Genomic DNA, 15,848 nt, shown 5'->3' with positions numbered 1-15,848 from the left:
CCCATAAGTTCTCAAAGTGTGGGTGAAAGTCGTATTAGTAGAATGCACAAGGTGCAATTTCGAAATCAGTTCCTCCTCATGTTAAGACAATTCATACCTTTGAGCAGGGCTCTCCAACCCTGTTCCTGGAGAATTACCCTCCTGTAGGTTTTCCCTCCAACCCTGTTCCTGGAGAATTACCCTCCTGTAGGTTTTAACTCCAACCCTGTTCCTGGAGAATTACCCTCCTGTAGGTTTTCCCTCCAACCCTGTTCCTGGAGAGCTACCCTCCTGTAGGTTTTCCCTCCAACCCTGTTCCTGGAGAATTACCCTCCTGTAGGTTTTAACTCCAACCCTGTTCCTGGAGAGCTACCCTCCTGTAGGTTTTCCCTCCAACCCTGTTCCTGGAGAGCTACCCTCCTGTAGGTTTTCCCTCCAACCCTGTTCCTGGAGAGCTACCCTCCTGTAGGTTTTCCCTCCAACCGCAGTTGTAACTAACCTGATTCAGCTTTTCACCCAGCTAACTATTAGAATCGGGGCGGCAGGGTGGTTAGAGTGTTGGACTAGTAACGGGAAGGTTGCAAGGTACAAATCTGTCGTTCTACCCCTGAACAGGCAGTTAACCCACTGTTCCTAGGCCGTCATTGAAAATAAGAATTTGTTCTTAACTGACTTGCCTGGTTAAATAAAGGTTAAAAAAAAAAAAAAGGTGCGCTAGATGGAGGATAGATTGAAAACCTACAGGACGGTAGCTCTCCATGAACAGGGTTGGACAGCCCTGGCTTAGAGTTATTTATAGCTTTTCAGAAATGTCCAGATCAACCAGCTCATCTCAGCTAACGTTTTTAATTTGGCTGTTTTAAGCCCATAGATATTGTTGTATTTTTTTTTGTATTTTTCACTCAAATATCAAATGAATACACATTAGACATGGCAAAATATATATTAGCTTTAAAATGGCAACATTTTCTTTGCACGTTATAAAAAAATGTGTAGAACTGCAGGTAATAAGCTTTAAACCTGCAAAAAGCTTTAAACCTGGAAAATTATATCCACCAACAAGAGGGGTGTGAACAGTTTGTGTCATGAACTGTGCTTGTGCCCATAGAAATACACGTGGCGAGCGCCAGGGGGCGCGGGATGTTCCCCAATGCTGGAAGGGGGGACTGAGTGAAAAAGTTTAGGAACCTCTGCCTATGTATTGTTATAGCCTATAGCCTAGTTTACTTTATAGACTATATTTTGTCTTTTGTTTAGCTTGCGCATTTAGAATGGTTATCGATTACATCAGAATAATAATTGAATAATCATTTCATACTGTTTTGAATTTTGACTGAGTTTTGCTCGAACTGTAAACAGACAACATCGTGTTTTGGGGGGGATTTTCCCAGATTTCTATCCCTTTTGGGACATTAGCCTACTTTTCCGTAAAATCTGCAAGGACATTGCAAAACAGAAGCACTTCAGAAAACTAAAGAGACTTACTATTTGCTCTTAGAGAGTTGTTATTTAATATCTATTTTCTCAACGAATTTTGAAAACTGAATCATGAGTGATGCTCAGCACATACATTATGTTAATATTCCTTTTCAGAAACCCGTCTTGAGGTAAACCGGTCGGGGGAATATTTATATATATATTTTGACATTTATTTTCACCTGAAAAGGAACTGGTAGATGTGCGGTCTGTTGCCTACTGTATGTGAAAAGAGGCGCGCTCTCTGTTGCCATTAAACAGACGTGGCTAGAAAGGGTCCGTCTTTTTTTCAGTGGATGTTTGTTGTTGTTGCATTTGAGCTAACCCTAACCCTTTTCCTAACAACCTCATCTTCCTAACCTTCTAAGTTAGTTCTCCTAACCTGCTGCGTAAGTTCTCCTAACCTGCTGCGAAAATTCAAATCAGACGTCAATTTGACAAAAAAAAAAAAGCTGGATTCCTTGTCATTGTGTTTCCAGGCGCGCTCAAACGGATTGTCTCGAGGTGTCGCCGAAATCTGTTGTATTCAGGTTTTTTTTTCTGTAAAATACTGTCACCCCACGAGGACAGTCAATTTAAAAATGTCGAACAGCCTAACGGCGAAAAATGCACTTGCCAATAGAAATTCCTCTTAATCAATCAATCAATCAATCTAGGTCTATGCGTCTACTTTGCGCAACTCGAATGAACAGAGAACAACAACGTAATTTAAACCATGATATTTATATTCAAACAGACATTTATTTCCGTTTTAAAATCTACTTTTATTTAAAATGTGAATATTTATGAAATGAAGGGGGAAAAATGCACATACTGAAAAGCATACTAAAGAGAGCACTCTTATAATAGGATACAGACAGAATGTAACATTCAATTTGAGCAACAAAAAAAATGTTGTCACAGGAGGACATCAATGTAAAAACATTACAACTTCAAAGTCACCTAGCAACATTCAGAATATAGAAATATATCAAGCGGAGCAGACCCAACATCATATCATGTCATAAGATATAATATATACTTAGAACATAGAGCTGGCAATATGTAGAATAGACAAAACTTAGTGTCATCTGCAAAAGAGCATCGGACAACTCAATAAGAGCATCAACATTTCATCTGTAACACTGAACACCCCATCCTGCTCCTATATCCCCAGTCCCATCTTCCAAAAGCACCTGAACGCCTCCCCTTACTAGCTCTGGCTTTGCTGATAGCTACTTTATTGAGGAAAAGTGTACATACTATGCCTGTGATATGTGTGTTTGTACCACCATGCGGTCTTAAGATGAATGCATTAACTGTAAGTCATTCTGGATAAGAGCGTCTGCTAAATGACTAAAATGTCAAATGTAAAACATGTAGAATGTCCCCATATCCACCAGACTCTACTCCTCACTCACACATAGTTCATGGATGGGGATGTGGTCCGGACGGGGGCGAACTTAGCCGCCACATATGGCCTGCCCATGTTGCCCTCCTTGGGGGGGCAGTTGCAGCAGAGCAGACCCCCTCCCAACAGCAGCAGCCCTGCGGAGCCCCAGCCGATGTACAGAGACGCCCCCAGCTCCCTCCTCTGGGCCTCTATCACCAAGGGGTTATAGAAGTCTCTGATCAGGGTATTGGCCGACCATGACACAGGGATGAAGATGAGGAGGCCACAGATGATGAAGACGATCCCGGCGATGATGCAGGCTTTGGCTTTGGCAGCCTCGTCCTCCATGCAGTTGGTGCATTTCCCCCCGACGATGGCCATCATGACGCCGCAGACGCCCACAATCACTGCCACGATGACCATAGCTCTGGCGGCCTGGAGGTCCTGGGGTAAGGCCAGCATGGAGTCATAGACCTTACACTGCATCTGGCCCGTGCTCTGAACCACGCAGTTCATCCATAACCCTTCCCAGATGACCTGAGCGGTGACGATGTTGGCTCCGACAAAGGCAGTGACCCTCCACATGGGCATGGCACAAGTGAGGATGGTCCCCAGCCAGCCAATCATGGCCAGCATTACTCCCATAATCTGGAGGCCCTGGGAAGCCATGGCTGAAGTATACAAAGTTCGAAGTTCAAGGTATGCTAGTGCCGCTGGTTACTACGGCTGGTACGCTGAATCTACTGCTGCTGTTGTACAGATGATCGACTTACACCCCTGCACACATTTAGCCTCTACACGGTTATTTGTCAATGATTGGATCAAGTCAAACTGCTTCTGTCTAGACAATGCTGCACAGTCTCGAACACGGAAAGGTTGCAATGGAGACTCTCCTCTCCTTCTTCTTCGTCTGCCTCTTATTCCTTCAGACCGACCACTGGTGGTCTTCTTCCTTCTCTCTGATAGCCTGAGTTCTGGGATGACGAGGCGTAAACAGGTTCTTATTATATAGATGACACTTTGGAGGGAGGTGGGGAGGGTGGGGTTTGGGTTTGGGTTTCTATGCTCCCGAACAATAGAGGAACGGTGACACTGGATATCCCTGGGCCTTGTTTCCTGCTCTTTGTGTGTTTTGTTCTGGTGATATGAGCTTTACTGAAGGATCTCAAGCAACGCTCCCAAACACAGGACAATGTCTCTCTCTCCAACCCCCACCTGAACACACACACACACAGTATTAACTTCAGTATGTTATTTCCAAGTCTGTCTTTACAGTGAGTGACATCCAACTGTGGATCCTGCCTAAAGACTGAAATTCAGTGGTGTAAAGTGCTTAAGTAAAAGTACTACCTAAGTCGTTTTTTGGGGTATCTGTACTTTACTATTTATATTTTTTAACAACTTTACTCCACTACATTCCTAAAGAAAATATGTACATTTTACACCCATAAAATTTCTCCTGACACCAAAAAGTACTTGTTACATTTCGAATGCTCAGGCAGGACGGAATTATGGTCCAATTCACGCACTTATCAATAATAACGCATCATCCCTACTGCCTCTGATCTGGAGGAATCACTAAACACAAATACTGAAATTGTAAATAGTGCCCCTGGCTGTCCGTAAAAATAAAATAAACAACTCATAATAATCGGCAGTAAATAATAATGACACTTGTGCAGTCTGGTCTTCTTAAGATAAGGAATTGATGTATCGCATTTACTTTTACTCAAATATGACAATTGAATACTTTATCCACCACTGTACCACCGATACTTTCAGACTTTTACCCAAGTAGTATTTTACTGGCTAACTTTTGCTTTTACTTGAGTCATTTTCTATTTAGGTATCTTTACTTTTACTCCACTGCTGAAATGTAAATGTATTGAGTACCTCATGAGACCAGAATGTTATACCTCCTCAGGGCAGTAGGAGGCAATGAATACATGCATTTGAGTAGTTTTACAATTCCACCTGAAAACGATATTTTGGGATTTGTTTCAATAGTTCATTGTTGACGTAGTCCCAAAATGTTTTGTTTGTCAGCACTCAAGTTTACAAGTTATATAACTTATAACCTAATATCTAGCTGGAGACTCTTACCTCCGTCACAAGCTTTAAGCACCAGCTGTCAGAGCAGCTCACAGATCACTGCACCTGTACATAGCTCATCTGTAAATAGACCATCCAATCTACCTCATCCCCATACTGTATTTATTTATTTATCTTACTCCTTTGCACCCCAGTATCTCAACTTGCAGTTTCATCTTCTGCACATCCTACCATTCCAGTGTTTAATTGCTATATTGTAATTAATTTGCCATCATAGCTTATTTATTGCCTTACCTCTCTTATCCTACCTCATTTACACATGCTGTATATAATTTTTTTCTACTGTATTATTGATTGTATGTTTGTTTATTCCATGTGTAACTCTCTGCTGTTGTTTGTGTCGACATGCTTTGCTTTATCTTGGCCAGGTTGCAGTTGCAAATGAGAACTTGTTCTTAACTAGCCTACCTGGTTAAATAAAGGTGAAAAAAACTAATAGCCAGTAATTTAGGGCCTGATTCAGACTTATGAAATGTATGGCTTTCCTACACACACCTTTCCTACCTACTTCTCAGTAGTTGCTATTCAGAATGACCTTATGTGTCACCACGCTCACTGAATAAATTATATTAAACTGCTGAAAACCCTCGGTGGTTTCTTGTGGAGTTTCATTCAATAGGGGTTTCAGTACATTTATCAAAAGCCATCCACTTAAATTTGGTGTACCTTTTAACTTGAATTATCTCGACAGACTCACTAGAACATTAGTCACCAACCTTTTGTGAGTCAAGGTCACTTCTGAGTCAAAATACATGCCGAGATCTACCACTCTGATTTTTTTATTAACCGGACTTAAAAAATGTAAGCCGATGCAACATTAACCAATTAAAAACAGTACTGTAGCAATGAGGTTTGTGCAGTAAGCTATAGGCCCAAAACATTTTCACCCCATACTGTCTTTGCTTGAATTTACCTGCCAATGCATTGTTGTTCGGGACTGTTTTTGAAACGATATTACAAAATTTGAGGTAGGCTATATGATCACACCGGCAATAGATCCACTATGCGGCAGGTAGCCGCCATCATTGTAAATAAGAATTTGTTCTTAACTGACTTGCTTAGTTTAAAAAAAATACTTGTGATGAACAGCTGAGTGAGCACACATTTAAATAATTTGCTTTTTATTTTACTGTGCTGATGGTGCTTGCATCTGAGGGTCAGTCTCAGCGGATGGAGAGAGCAGCAGACTGAGGGTCCATCTCTCAACATCCCTCCGCTCTCCCTTTCCTCCACTGACACTGACCACAAAGAGACACCGTGTTGCATCTGAGGGTCAGTCTCAGCGGAGGGAGAGAGCAGCAAACTGAGGGTCCATCTCTCAACATCCCTCCGCTCTCCCTTTCCTCCACTGACACTGACCACAAAGAGACACCGTGTTGCATCTGAGGGTCAGTCTCAGCGGAGGGAGAGAGCAGCAAACTGAGGGTCCATCTCTCAACATCCCTCCGCTCTCCCTTTCCTCCACTGACACTCCACAAGAGACACTGCAGAGACACAGACTGAGGTCAGTCTGCATCTGAGGGTCAGTCTCAGCGGAGGGAGAGAGCAGCAGACTGAGGGTCAGGAGGGAGAGAGCAGACTGAGGGTCAGTCTCAGCGGAGGAGAGAGCAGCAGCAGACTGAGGGTCAGTCTCAGCGGAGGGAGAGAGTCCATCTCTCAACATCCCTCCAGCAGACTGAGGGTCAGTCTCAGCGGAGGAGAGAGCTGAGGGACATCCCCTCCGCTCTCCCTTTCCTCCACTGACACTGAGACACCGTGTTGACTGAGGGTCAGTCTCAGCGGAGGGAGAGAGCAGCAGACTGAGGTCCATCTCTCAACATCCCTCCGCTCTCCCTTTCCTCCACTGACACTGACCACAAAGAGACACCGTGTTGCATCTGAGGGTCCGTCTCTCAACATCCCTCCGCTCTCCCTTTCCTCCACTGACACTGACCACAAAGCGACACCGTGTTGCATCTGAGGGTCAGTCTCAGCAGCAAACTGAGGGTCCATCTCTCAACATCCCTCCGCTCTCCCTTTCCTCCACTGACACTGACCACAACAGTCTCAGCGGAGGGAGAGAGCAGCAGACTGAGGGTCCTCAACATCCCTCCGCTCTCCCTTTCCTCCACTGACAAAGAGACACCTGATCCCTCCGCTCTCCCTTTCCTCCACTGACACTGACCACAAAGCGACACCGTGTTGCCACAAAGAGACAAACGCTCTCCCTTTCCTCCACTCTGACCACAAAGAGACACCGTGTTGCATCTGAGGGTCAGTCTCAGCGGAGGGAGAGAGCAGCAGACTGAGGGTCAGTCTCAGCGGAGGGAGAGAGCAGCAGACTGAGGGTCCATCTCTCAACATCCCTCCGCTCTCCCTTTCCTCCACTGACACTGACCACAAAGAGACACCGTGTTGCATCTGAGGGTCAGTCTCAGCGGAGGAGAGAGCAGCAAACTTCCATCTTTCCCTGCCTCATGACCACAAACCGTGTTGCATCAGGGTCAGTTGTTAGGGTCCATCTCTCAACATCCCTCCGAACCACAAAGAGACAGTGTTGCAAATTTATTTCCTTGATATTACGAAAAAGTGAAATACCAAATCTGCTAATAATGACAACGAAAGCCTATAGATACACTTTCCCAATGCATTACTGCTTGTTGTAGCGCTGAGTGGAAATAGGAAGAACACGCATTTTATGACTTATAAAAGTATTGAATACAAAGTGTTGACAGTGCTGAGTAAGAACTTAAACATGAAGTCACTCATAAAAACAGCAGCTCTTTGCTGTATTCGTTGACAGTCTCTCTCTACCCATGGTTTTAAACATTTTCAAATCTTACAGTACGAACTTTACTGTAGCTTTCTTTCACGCCTGCTACATTCCTGCTGACTCGGTCATCTGAGCAATCTGATTGGCCAGTGGTAGACTTAGAGTACACTTGATTTCCTCCCCGGGCCCACCGGGAAGGCAGAGTTTGTTCCAGCAGACACGTGAAATGGCAACAGTTTGCCTATCCGGAGCGCAGGGCAGCTGCATTGGCTGCATCTACCATGCATCTTTATATAATATAATGGAGAGACCGTTCAGATAATTAGAGATCAATGAAAGAAAGCCATGCAAATACACATCTCATTTTCAGCACCAATTGGTAGATTTAAAAATACTCTGATCTTGTATATTCTTTAGGTTAGGAAAGTAATTTTGAATTCTATATATTTTTTAATGGGTTTGTAGAGCTTTTATGTACAACATATATTGGATGGATCAATTGAAGTTGCCAAATTCAATTGTTCAATCCATGAAATATTGGAAGGTGAGAGAAGTGTACAATAGGGGTTAAACAGCAGTTCTATAAATCTACCCTAATAATCCTCACTAATCATGTGATGAAAACAGTCCAGTGGTCTTAAACTGTGGGGCCAGGCTCCAGGTTTAAAACAGCTAAGTGTGGGTTCCATAATGATTCAAATAGGCTGCATGTCCCAAATTAGCCTGATATGATCCACTATTGCTAGCGATCCCGAGGAACAATCAGAAGAACGAGACAGAGCAAAGAAAGGTAAACTAATGATATAATGGAGTGATACAAAATGTAAGGAAACTAATACTAAAGTGACAGTTATAAATGTCAGGAAACTAACACTAAAGTGACAGTTATAAATGTCAGGAAACTAACACTAAAGTGACAGTTATAAATGTCAGGAAACTAATACTAAAGTGACAGTTATAAATGTCAGGAAACTAACACTAAAGTGACAGTTATAAATGTCAGGAAACTAACACTAAAGTGACAGTTATAAATGTCAGGAAACTAATACTAAAGTGACAGTTATAAATGTCAGGAAACTAACACTAAAGTGACAGTTATAAATGTCAGGAAACTAACACTAAAGTGACAGTTATAAATGTCAGGAAACTAACACTAAAGTGACAGTTATAAATGTCAGGAAACTAATACTAAAGTGACAGTTATAAATGTCAGGAAACTAACACTAAAGTGACAGTTATACATGTCAGGAAACTAACACTAAAGTGACAGTTGTCAGGAAACTAACATGTCAGAAACTAACACTAAAGTGACAGTTATACATGTCAGGAAACTAACACTAAAGTGACAGTTATAAATGTCAGGAAACTAACACTAAAGTGACAGTTATACATGTCAGGAAACTAACACTAAAGTGACAGTTATACATGTCAGGAAACTAACACTAAAGTGAGTTAACAATGTAAGGAAACTAATACTAAAGTGGCACTCATAAATGTCAGGAAACTAACACTAAAGTGACAGTTATACATGTCAGGAAACTAACACTAAAGTGACAGTTATACATGTCAGGAAACTAACACTAAAGTGACAGTTATACATGTAAGGAAACTAACACTAAAGTGACAGTTATACATGTCAGGAAACTAACACTAAAGTGACAGTTATAAATGTAAGGAAACTAACACTAAAGTGACAGTTATACATGTCAGGAAACTAACACTAAAGTGACAGTTATACATGTCAGGAAACTAACACTAAAGTGACAGTTATAAATGTCAGGAAACTAACACTAAAGTGACAGTTATAATGTCAGGAAACTAACACTAAAGTGACAGTTATACATGTCAGGAAACTAACACTAAAGTGACAGTTATACATGTGAAACTAACACTAAAGTGACAGTTATACATGTCAGGAAACTAACACTAAAGTGACAGTTATACATGTCAGGAAACTAACACTAAAGTGACAGTTATACATGTCAGGAAACTAACACTAAAGTGACAGTTATAAATGTCAGGAAACTAACACTAAAGTGACAGTTATACATGTCAGGAAACTAACACTAAAGTGACAGTTATACATGTCAGGAAACTAACACTAAAGTGAAGTTATAGATGTCAGGAAACTAACACTAAAGTGACAGTTATACATGTCAGGAAACTAACACTAAAGTGACAGTTATAAATGTCAGAAACTAACACTAAAGTGACAGTTATACATGTCAGGAAACTAACACTGTGACAGTTATAAATGTCAGGAAACTAACACTAAAGTGACAGTTATACATGTCAGGAAACTAACACTAAAGTGACAGTTATAAATGTCAGAAACTAACACTAAAGTGACAGTTATAAATGTCAGAAACTAACACTAAAGTGACAGTTATACATGTCAGGAAACTAACACTAAAGTGACAGTTATAAATGTCAGGAAACTAACACTAAAGTGACAGTTATACATGTCAGGAAACTAACACTAAAGTGACAGTTATACATGTCAGGAAACTAACACTAAAGTGACAGTTATACATGTCAGGAAACTAACACTAAAGTGACAGTTATACATGTCAGGAAACTAACACTAAAGTGACAGTTATACATGTCAGGAAACTAACACTAAAGTGACAGTTAGTTATAATGTCAGGAAACTAACACTAAAGTGACAGTTATACATGTCAGGAAACTAACACTAAAGTGACAGTTATACATGTCAGGAAACTAACACTAAAGTGACAGTTATACATGTCAGGAAACTAACACTAAAGTGACAGTTATAAATGTCAGGAAACTAACACTAAAGTGACAGTTATACATGTCAGGAAACTAACACTAAAGTGACAGTTATAACATGTCAGGAAACTAACACTAAAGTGACAGTTATACATGTCAGGAAACTAACACTAAAGTGACAGTTATACATGTCAGGAAACTAACACTAAAGTGAGTTAACAATGTAAGGAAACTAATACTAAAGTGGCACTCATAAATGACTGTAATGGCAGGTAGCCTACTGGTTAGAGCGTTGGACTAGAAACCGAAAGGTTGCTAGATCGAATCCCTGAGCTGACAAGGAAAAAAATGTTCATTCTACCCATGAACAAGGCAGTTATCCCCCTGTTACTAGGCTGACATTGTAAATAAGAATTGGTTCTTAACTGACTTGCCTAGTTAAATAAAATAAAAACTGATGGTGGCTACCAATATATATTTTTATATACAGTGAAAAGTCAGGGCATATAAATAATTAAACCATTCTAGAAATCATAAACCAACTCGGCAGGTTTGGCGCTGTACTGTCATTGCTACAGAAGCCTGTAGCTCGGGTCTTCAAGTTTCATCCCTTCAAGTTATAAGGCCAGCATTTCATAAACTTCACTGTGGAAAAGGTGATATGATGATATGCTTCAGTTTGCTGCCATATGACAGGTTTCACACTGGTCTCCAGTGATCACAAGGTCAAATATATCTAAAACAATTGATTTCTCATTTACCTAGCTCTTATCAATAGCTCTTATCAAAAGCTCTTATCAATAGCTCTTATCAAAAACTCTTATCAATAGCTCTTATCAATAGCTCTTATCAATAGCTCTTATCAATAGCTCTTATCAATAGCTGCCACGTTGTTTTGTATTTATTTAGTATGGTCAGGGCGTGAGTTGGGGGGGCAGTCTATGTTTGTTTTTCTATGTTTTGGGGTATTTCTATGTTTCGGCCTAGTATGGTTCTCAATCAGAGGCAGGTGTCATTAGTTGTCTCTGATTGAGAATCATACTTAGGTAGCCTGGGTTGCACTGTTTGTTTGTGGGTGATTGTCTATGTTGATGGCTTGTTTCAGCGCAGCTCGCATTAGCTTCACGGTTGTTATTTTGTTTACTGTTTTTGTATAGTGTTTCAGTGTTCCGTTCTTTCTTTAATTAAACATTCAACATGAACACATATCACGCTGCGTTTTGGTCCTCCGATCCTTCTCGCCTCTCCTCTTCAAATGAAGAGGAGGACGACCGTGACAATAGCACTTATCAATAGCACTTATCAATTTGTTAATTACAGTGCATGTAGAATGGTGTTACTTCTATCAGAAATAAATAAAGTAGATGTCGTTCCACTTGGAACCGACAGGTTGCTCGACCTTATTCATCGTTTCATCGCACGTAAAGGTGGTGGAATTAAGTCAAGGTCAGAATATCTGTATACACGCCGCCGCCAGACCTTCATTTATTTGATCTCCACGCCAAACTAATAGCGGGTGAATGGCGTGCTATTTTCTTGCTTAAGTTGTTTTTGAACCCAACTTTGAACCTAAATCTAATGACGTAGTGAGGTTAGTAGTGAGGCTATATACAGTGGGTACTGGTACCGAGTCAATGTGCAGGGGCACCGGTACCGAGACAATGTGCAGGGGTACAGGTTAGTAGTGAGGCTATATACAGTGGGTACCGGTACCGAGTCAATGTGCAGGGGTACAGGTTAGTAGTGAGGCTATATACAGTGGGTACCGGTACCGAGTCAATGTGCAGGGGTACAGGTTAGTAGTGAGGCTATATACAGTGGGTACCGGTACCGAGCCAATGTGCAGGGGTACAGGTTAGTAGTGAGGCTATATACAGTGGGTACCGGTACCGAGTCAATGTGGAGGCTATATACAGGGGGTACCGGTACCGAGTCAATGTGCAGGGGTACAGGTTAGTAGTGAGGCTATATACAGTGGGTACCAGTACCGAGTCAATGTGCAGGGGTACAGGTTAGTAGTGAGGCTATATACAGTGGGTACCGGTACCGAGTCAATGTGCAGGGGTACAGGTTAGTAGTGAGGCTATATACAGTGGGTACCGGTACCGAGTCAATGTGCAGGGGTACAGGTTAGTAGTGAGGCTATATACAGTGGGTACCGGTACCGAGTCAATGTGCAGGGGTACAGGTTAGTAGTGAGGCTATATACAGTGGGTACCGGTACCGAGTCAATGTGGAGGCTATATACAGGGGGTACCGGTACCGAGTCAATGTGCAGGGGTACAGGTTAGTAGTGAGGCTATATACAGTGGGTACCAGTACCGAGTCAATGTGCAGGGGTACAGGTTAGTAGTGAGGCTATATACAGTGGGTACCGGTACCGAGTCAATGTGCAGGGGTACAGGTTAGTAGTGAGGCTATATACAGTGGGTACCGGTACCGAGTCAATGTGCAGGGGTACAGGTTAGTAGTGAGGCTATATACAGGGGTACCGGTACCGAGTCAATGTGCAGGGGTACAGGTTAGTAGTGAGGCTATATACAGTGGGTACCGGTACCGAGTCAATGTGCAGGGGTACAGGTTAGTAGTGAGGCTATATACAGTGGGTACCGGTACCGAGTCAATGTGCAGGGGTACAGGTTAGTAGTGAGGCTATATACAGTGGGTACCGGTACCGAGTCAATGTGCAGGGGTACAGGTTAGTAGTGAGGCTATATACAGTGGGTACCGGTACCGAGTCAATGTGCAGGGGTACAGGTTAGTAGTGAGGCTATATACAGTGGGTACCGGTACCGAGTCAATGTGCAGGGGTACAGGTTAGTAGTGAGGCTATATACAGTGGGTACCGGTACCGAGTCAATGTGCAGGGGTACAGGTTAGTAGTGAGGCTATATACAGTGGGTACCGGTACCGAGTCAATGTGCAGGGGTACAGGTTAGTAGTGAGGCTATATACAGTGGGTACCGGTACCGAGTCAATGTGCAGGGGTACAGGTTAGTAGTGAGGCTATATACAGTGGGTACCGGTACTGAGTCAATGTGCAGGGGTACAGGTTAGTAGTGAGGCTATATACAGGGGGTACCGGTACCGAGTCAATGTGGAGGCTATATACAGGGGGTACCGGTACCGAGTCAATGTGCAGGGGTACAGGTTAGTAGTGAGGCTATATACAGGGGGTACCGGTACCGAGTCAATGTGCAGGGGTACAGGTTAGTAGTGAGGCTATATACAGGGGGTACCGGTACCGAGTCAATGTGCAGGGGTACAGGTTAGTAGTGAGGCTATATACAGGGGGTACCGGTACCGAGTCAATGTGGAGGCTATATACAGGGGGTACCGGTACCGAGTCAATGTGGAGGCTATATACAGGGGGTACCAGTACCGAGTCAATGTGCAGGGGTACAGGTTAGTAGTGAGGCTATATACAGTGGGTACCGGTACCGAGTCAATGTGCAGGGGTATAGGTTAGTAGTGAGGCTATATACAGTGGGTACCGGTACCGAGTCAATGTGCAGGGGTACAGGTTAGTAGTGGTAATTGAGGTAATATGTACATGTAAAACAATTGTGACTATGCATAGATAAGATAATTAACAGTGAGTAGCAGCAGGGTCAATGCAAACAGTCTGGGTGGTCATTTGATTAGCTGTTCAGCAGTCTTATGGTTTGGGGGTAGAAGCTGTTAAGTAGCCTTTTGGTCCTAGACTTGGCACTCCGGTACCGCTTGCTGTGTGGTAGCAGAGAGAACAGTCTGACTAGGGTAGGAATTCCCCCCTTAGATAGTACAACTGCAGGGAAAAATACCTGAGAAATATTTTGTTTTATGGACATAGTTTAATATTTACTTGTTATTTAGTTTAATTAAAGTTATTGCATCTGATAGAAGTAAAGTGCTGAAATACTTCTCATCTTGAATATGGTGTTGATGAAATGCCATCAAAACCTAAATTCAAATACATAGGGAAGATATTTATTTACAGTTTCAGAACTATCTACTGTAACTCATACACTTTAAGAAAAGCTACACATGACAATATTAACAATAACATGTGCACGCACGCACGCACGCACGCACGCACGCACGCACGCACGCACGCACGCACGCACGCACGCACACACACACACACACACACACACACACACACACACACACACACACACACACACACACACAGCCAAACCAGCCCAGGACAATGTTGCAGACTGCATGGGGTTGTTTTTAAGGAATTCAGTTCCTTCTTCAGGTCTAAGTTCGAGAATATACAGGTTCAGACAATATTTATGCAAAGACTTATGGGATAGAATCCTCTTGTTTTAAAGTATATTTTATACCTAGCTTCAGCTGTGGTTCACTTTCAACTGTAACTTTCAACTGTAACTTCCGTTGACGTCACTGTGGTCCTCCTCTTTGCTCATCACCTTCAAATATCCTCATTATCAAACCTTCCTAATACAGCAGCACCATAGTGCCAGAATAGAGTCAATTTATACACAGCTAGATCTCAGCTACAGACAGACAGTCTCCCATGGCAGACAGACCTCGCTCTCTTCTCTTCCACTCTTGCTCTTCCATTCTTCTCTCTCTCCCTCTCTTCCTTTCTCAGACGTAGTCTTTTCCAGAGGCTGGCCCCAAGGTTTCAGAGCGAGGGGACTTGTTGTACCTGGCGGTGTAGGATCCCTCGTCCTTCTCGGGGCAGTTGAAGCAGAGCAGGCCTCCTCCAATCAACAGCAGGGCAGCTGCCCCCCAACCCATATAGAGCGCGCCCCCCAGCTCCCTCTTCTTAGCGCTTACCAGGTGCGGGTTGTAGAAGTCCTGGATGATGCTGTGGGCCGTCCAGCAGACAGGGATCAGACACAGAACCCCGGCAATGATGAACACCACCCCAGACGCCACGCCCACTTTAGCCTTGGATGCCTCGTCCTCCACGCAGTTGGTACACTTTCCCCCGGCTACAGCCAATAGGATGGCGATGATGCCGGAGAGGATGGCGATGACAGTCATGGCTCTGGCAGCCTGAAGGTCCTGGGATAAGGCCAACATGGAGTCATAGATCTTACACTGCATCTGGCCCGTGCTCTGAACCACGCAGCTCATCCAGATACCCTCCCAGATGACCTGAGAGGTGATGATGTTGCTGTCAATGAAGGCGGAGACCCTCCACATGGGCATGGCGCATTCAATGATAGTCCCGATCCAGCCAATGACCCCCAGGGCCGTGCCCAGCATCTGTAACCCAGCTGACACCATATTGGATCCGGTAGGCGTTGGTTTCTCTGTTTGTCTGCGTGTCTGAGTGAAACTGTATGGCCTTTTGTCTTTGTCTGTGTCTCCTCTCTCTCTATGTGGCATAGAGGTTCTTTGTCTTCTCTCTGTGTAATCTGAATACAGTGGGTGGTCGTCTCCATGTGCTGCTCTAGGTCTGAG

The 15,848-nt window shown here is 43.1% G+C and overlaps 1 protein-coding gene across 1 annotated transcript; it reads right to left on the bottom strand.

Moving 5' to 3' along the window:
* Positions 1–2,167: 2,167 nt before the first annotated feature.
* LOC124006794 (claudin-4-like) lies at positions 2,168–15,848 on the bottom strand. Its single transcript, XM_046316950.1, has 2 exons — positions 15,188–15,848; positions 2,168–3,498 (listed from the first exon to the last, which is right to left on the bottom strand). Exons 1-2 carry the CDS (start codon positions 15,771–15,773, stop codon positions 2,852–2,854), a joined length of 1,233 nt encoding a protein of 410 aa, XP_046172906.1. The 5' UTR covers positions 15,774–15,848; the 3' UTR covers positions 2,168–2,851.

Source organism: Oncorhynchus gorbuscha, linkage group LG20 (genome assembly GCF_021184085.1).
Source record: "Oncorhynchus gorbuscha isolate QuinsamMale2020 ecotype Even-year linkage group LG20, OgorEven_v1.0, whole genome shotgun sequence".
Lineage (NCBI taxonomy): Eukaryota > Metazoa > Chordata > Actinopteri > Salmoniformes > Salmonidae > Oncorhynchus > Oncorhynchus gorbuscha.
Note: the sequence above shows the minus strand (reverse complement) of the source record. Positions and strands in the feature narration are given on the sequence as shown.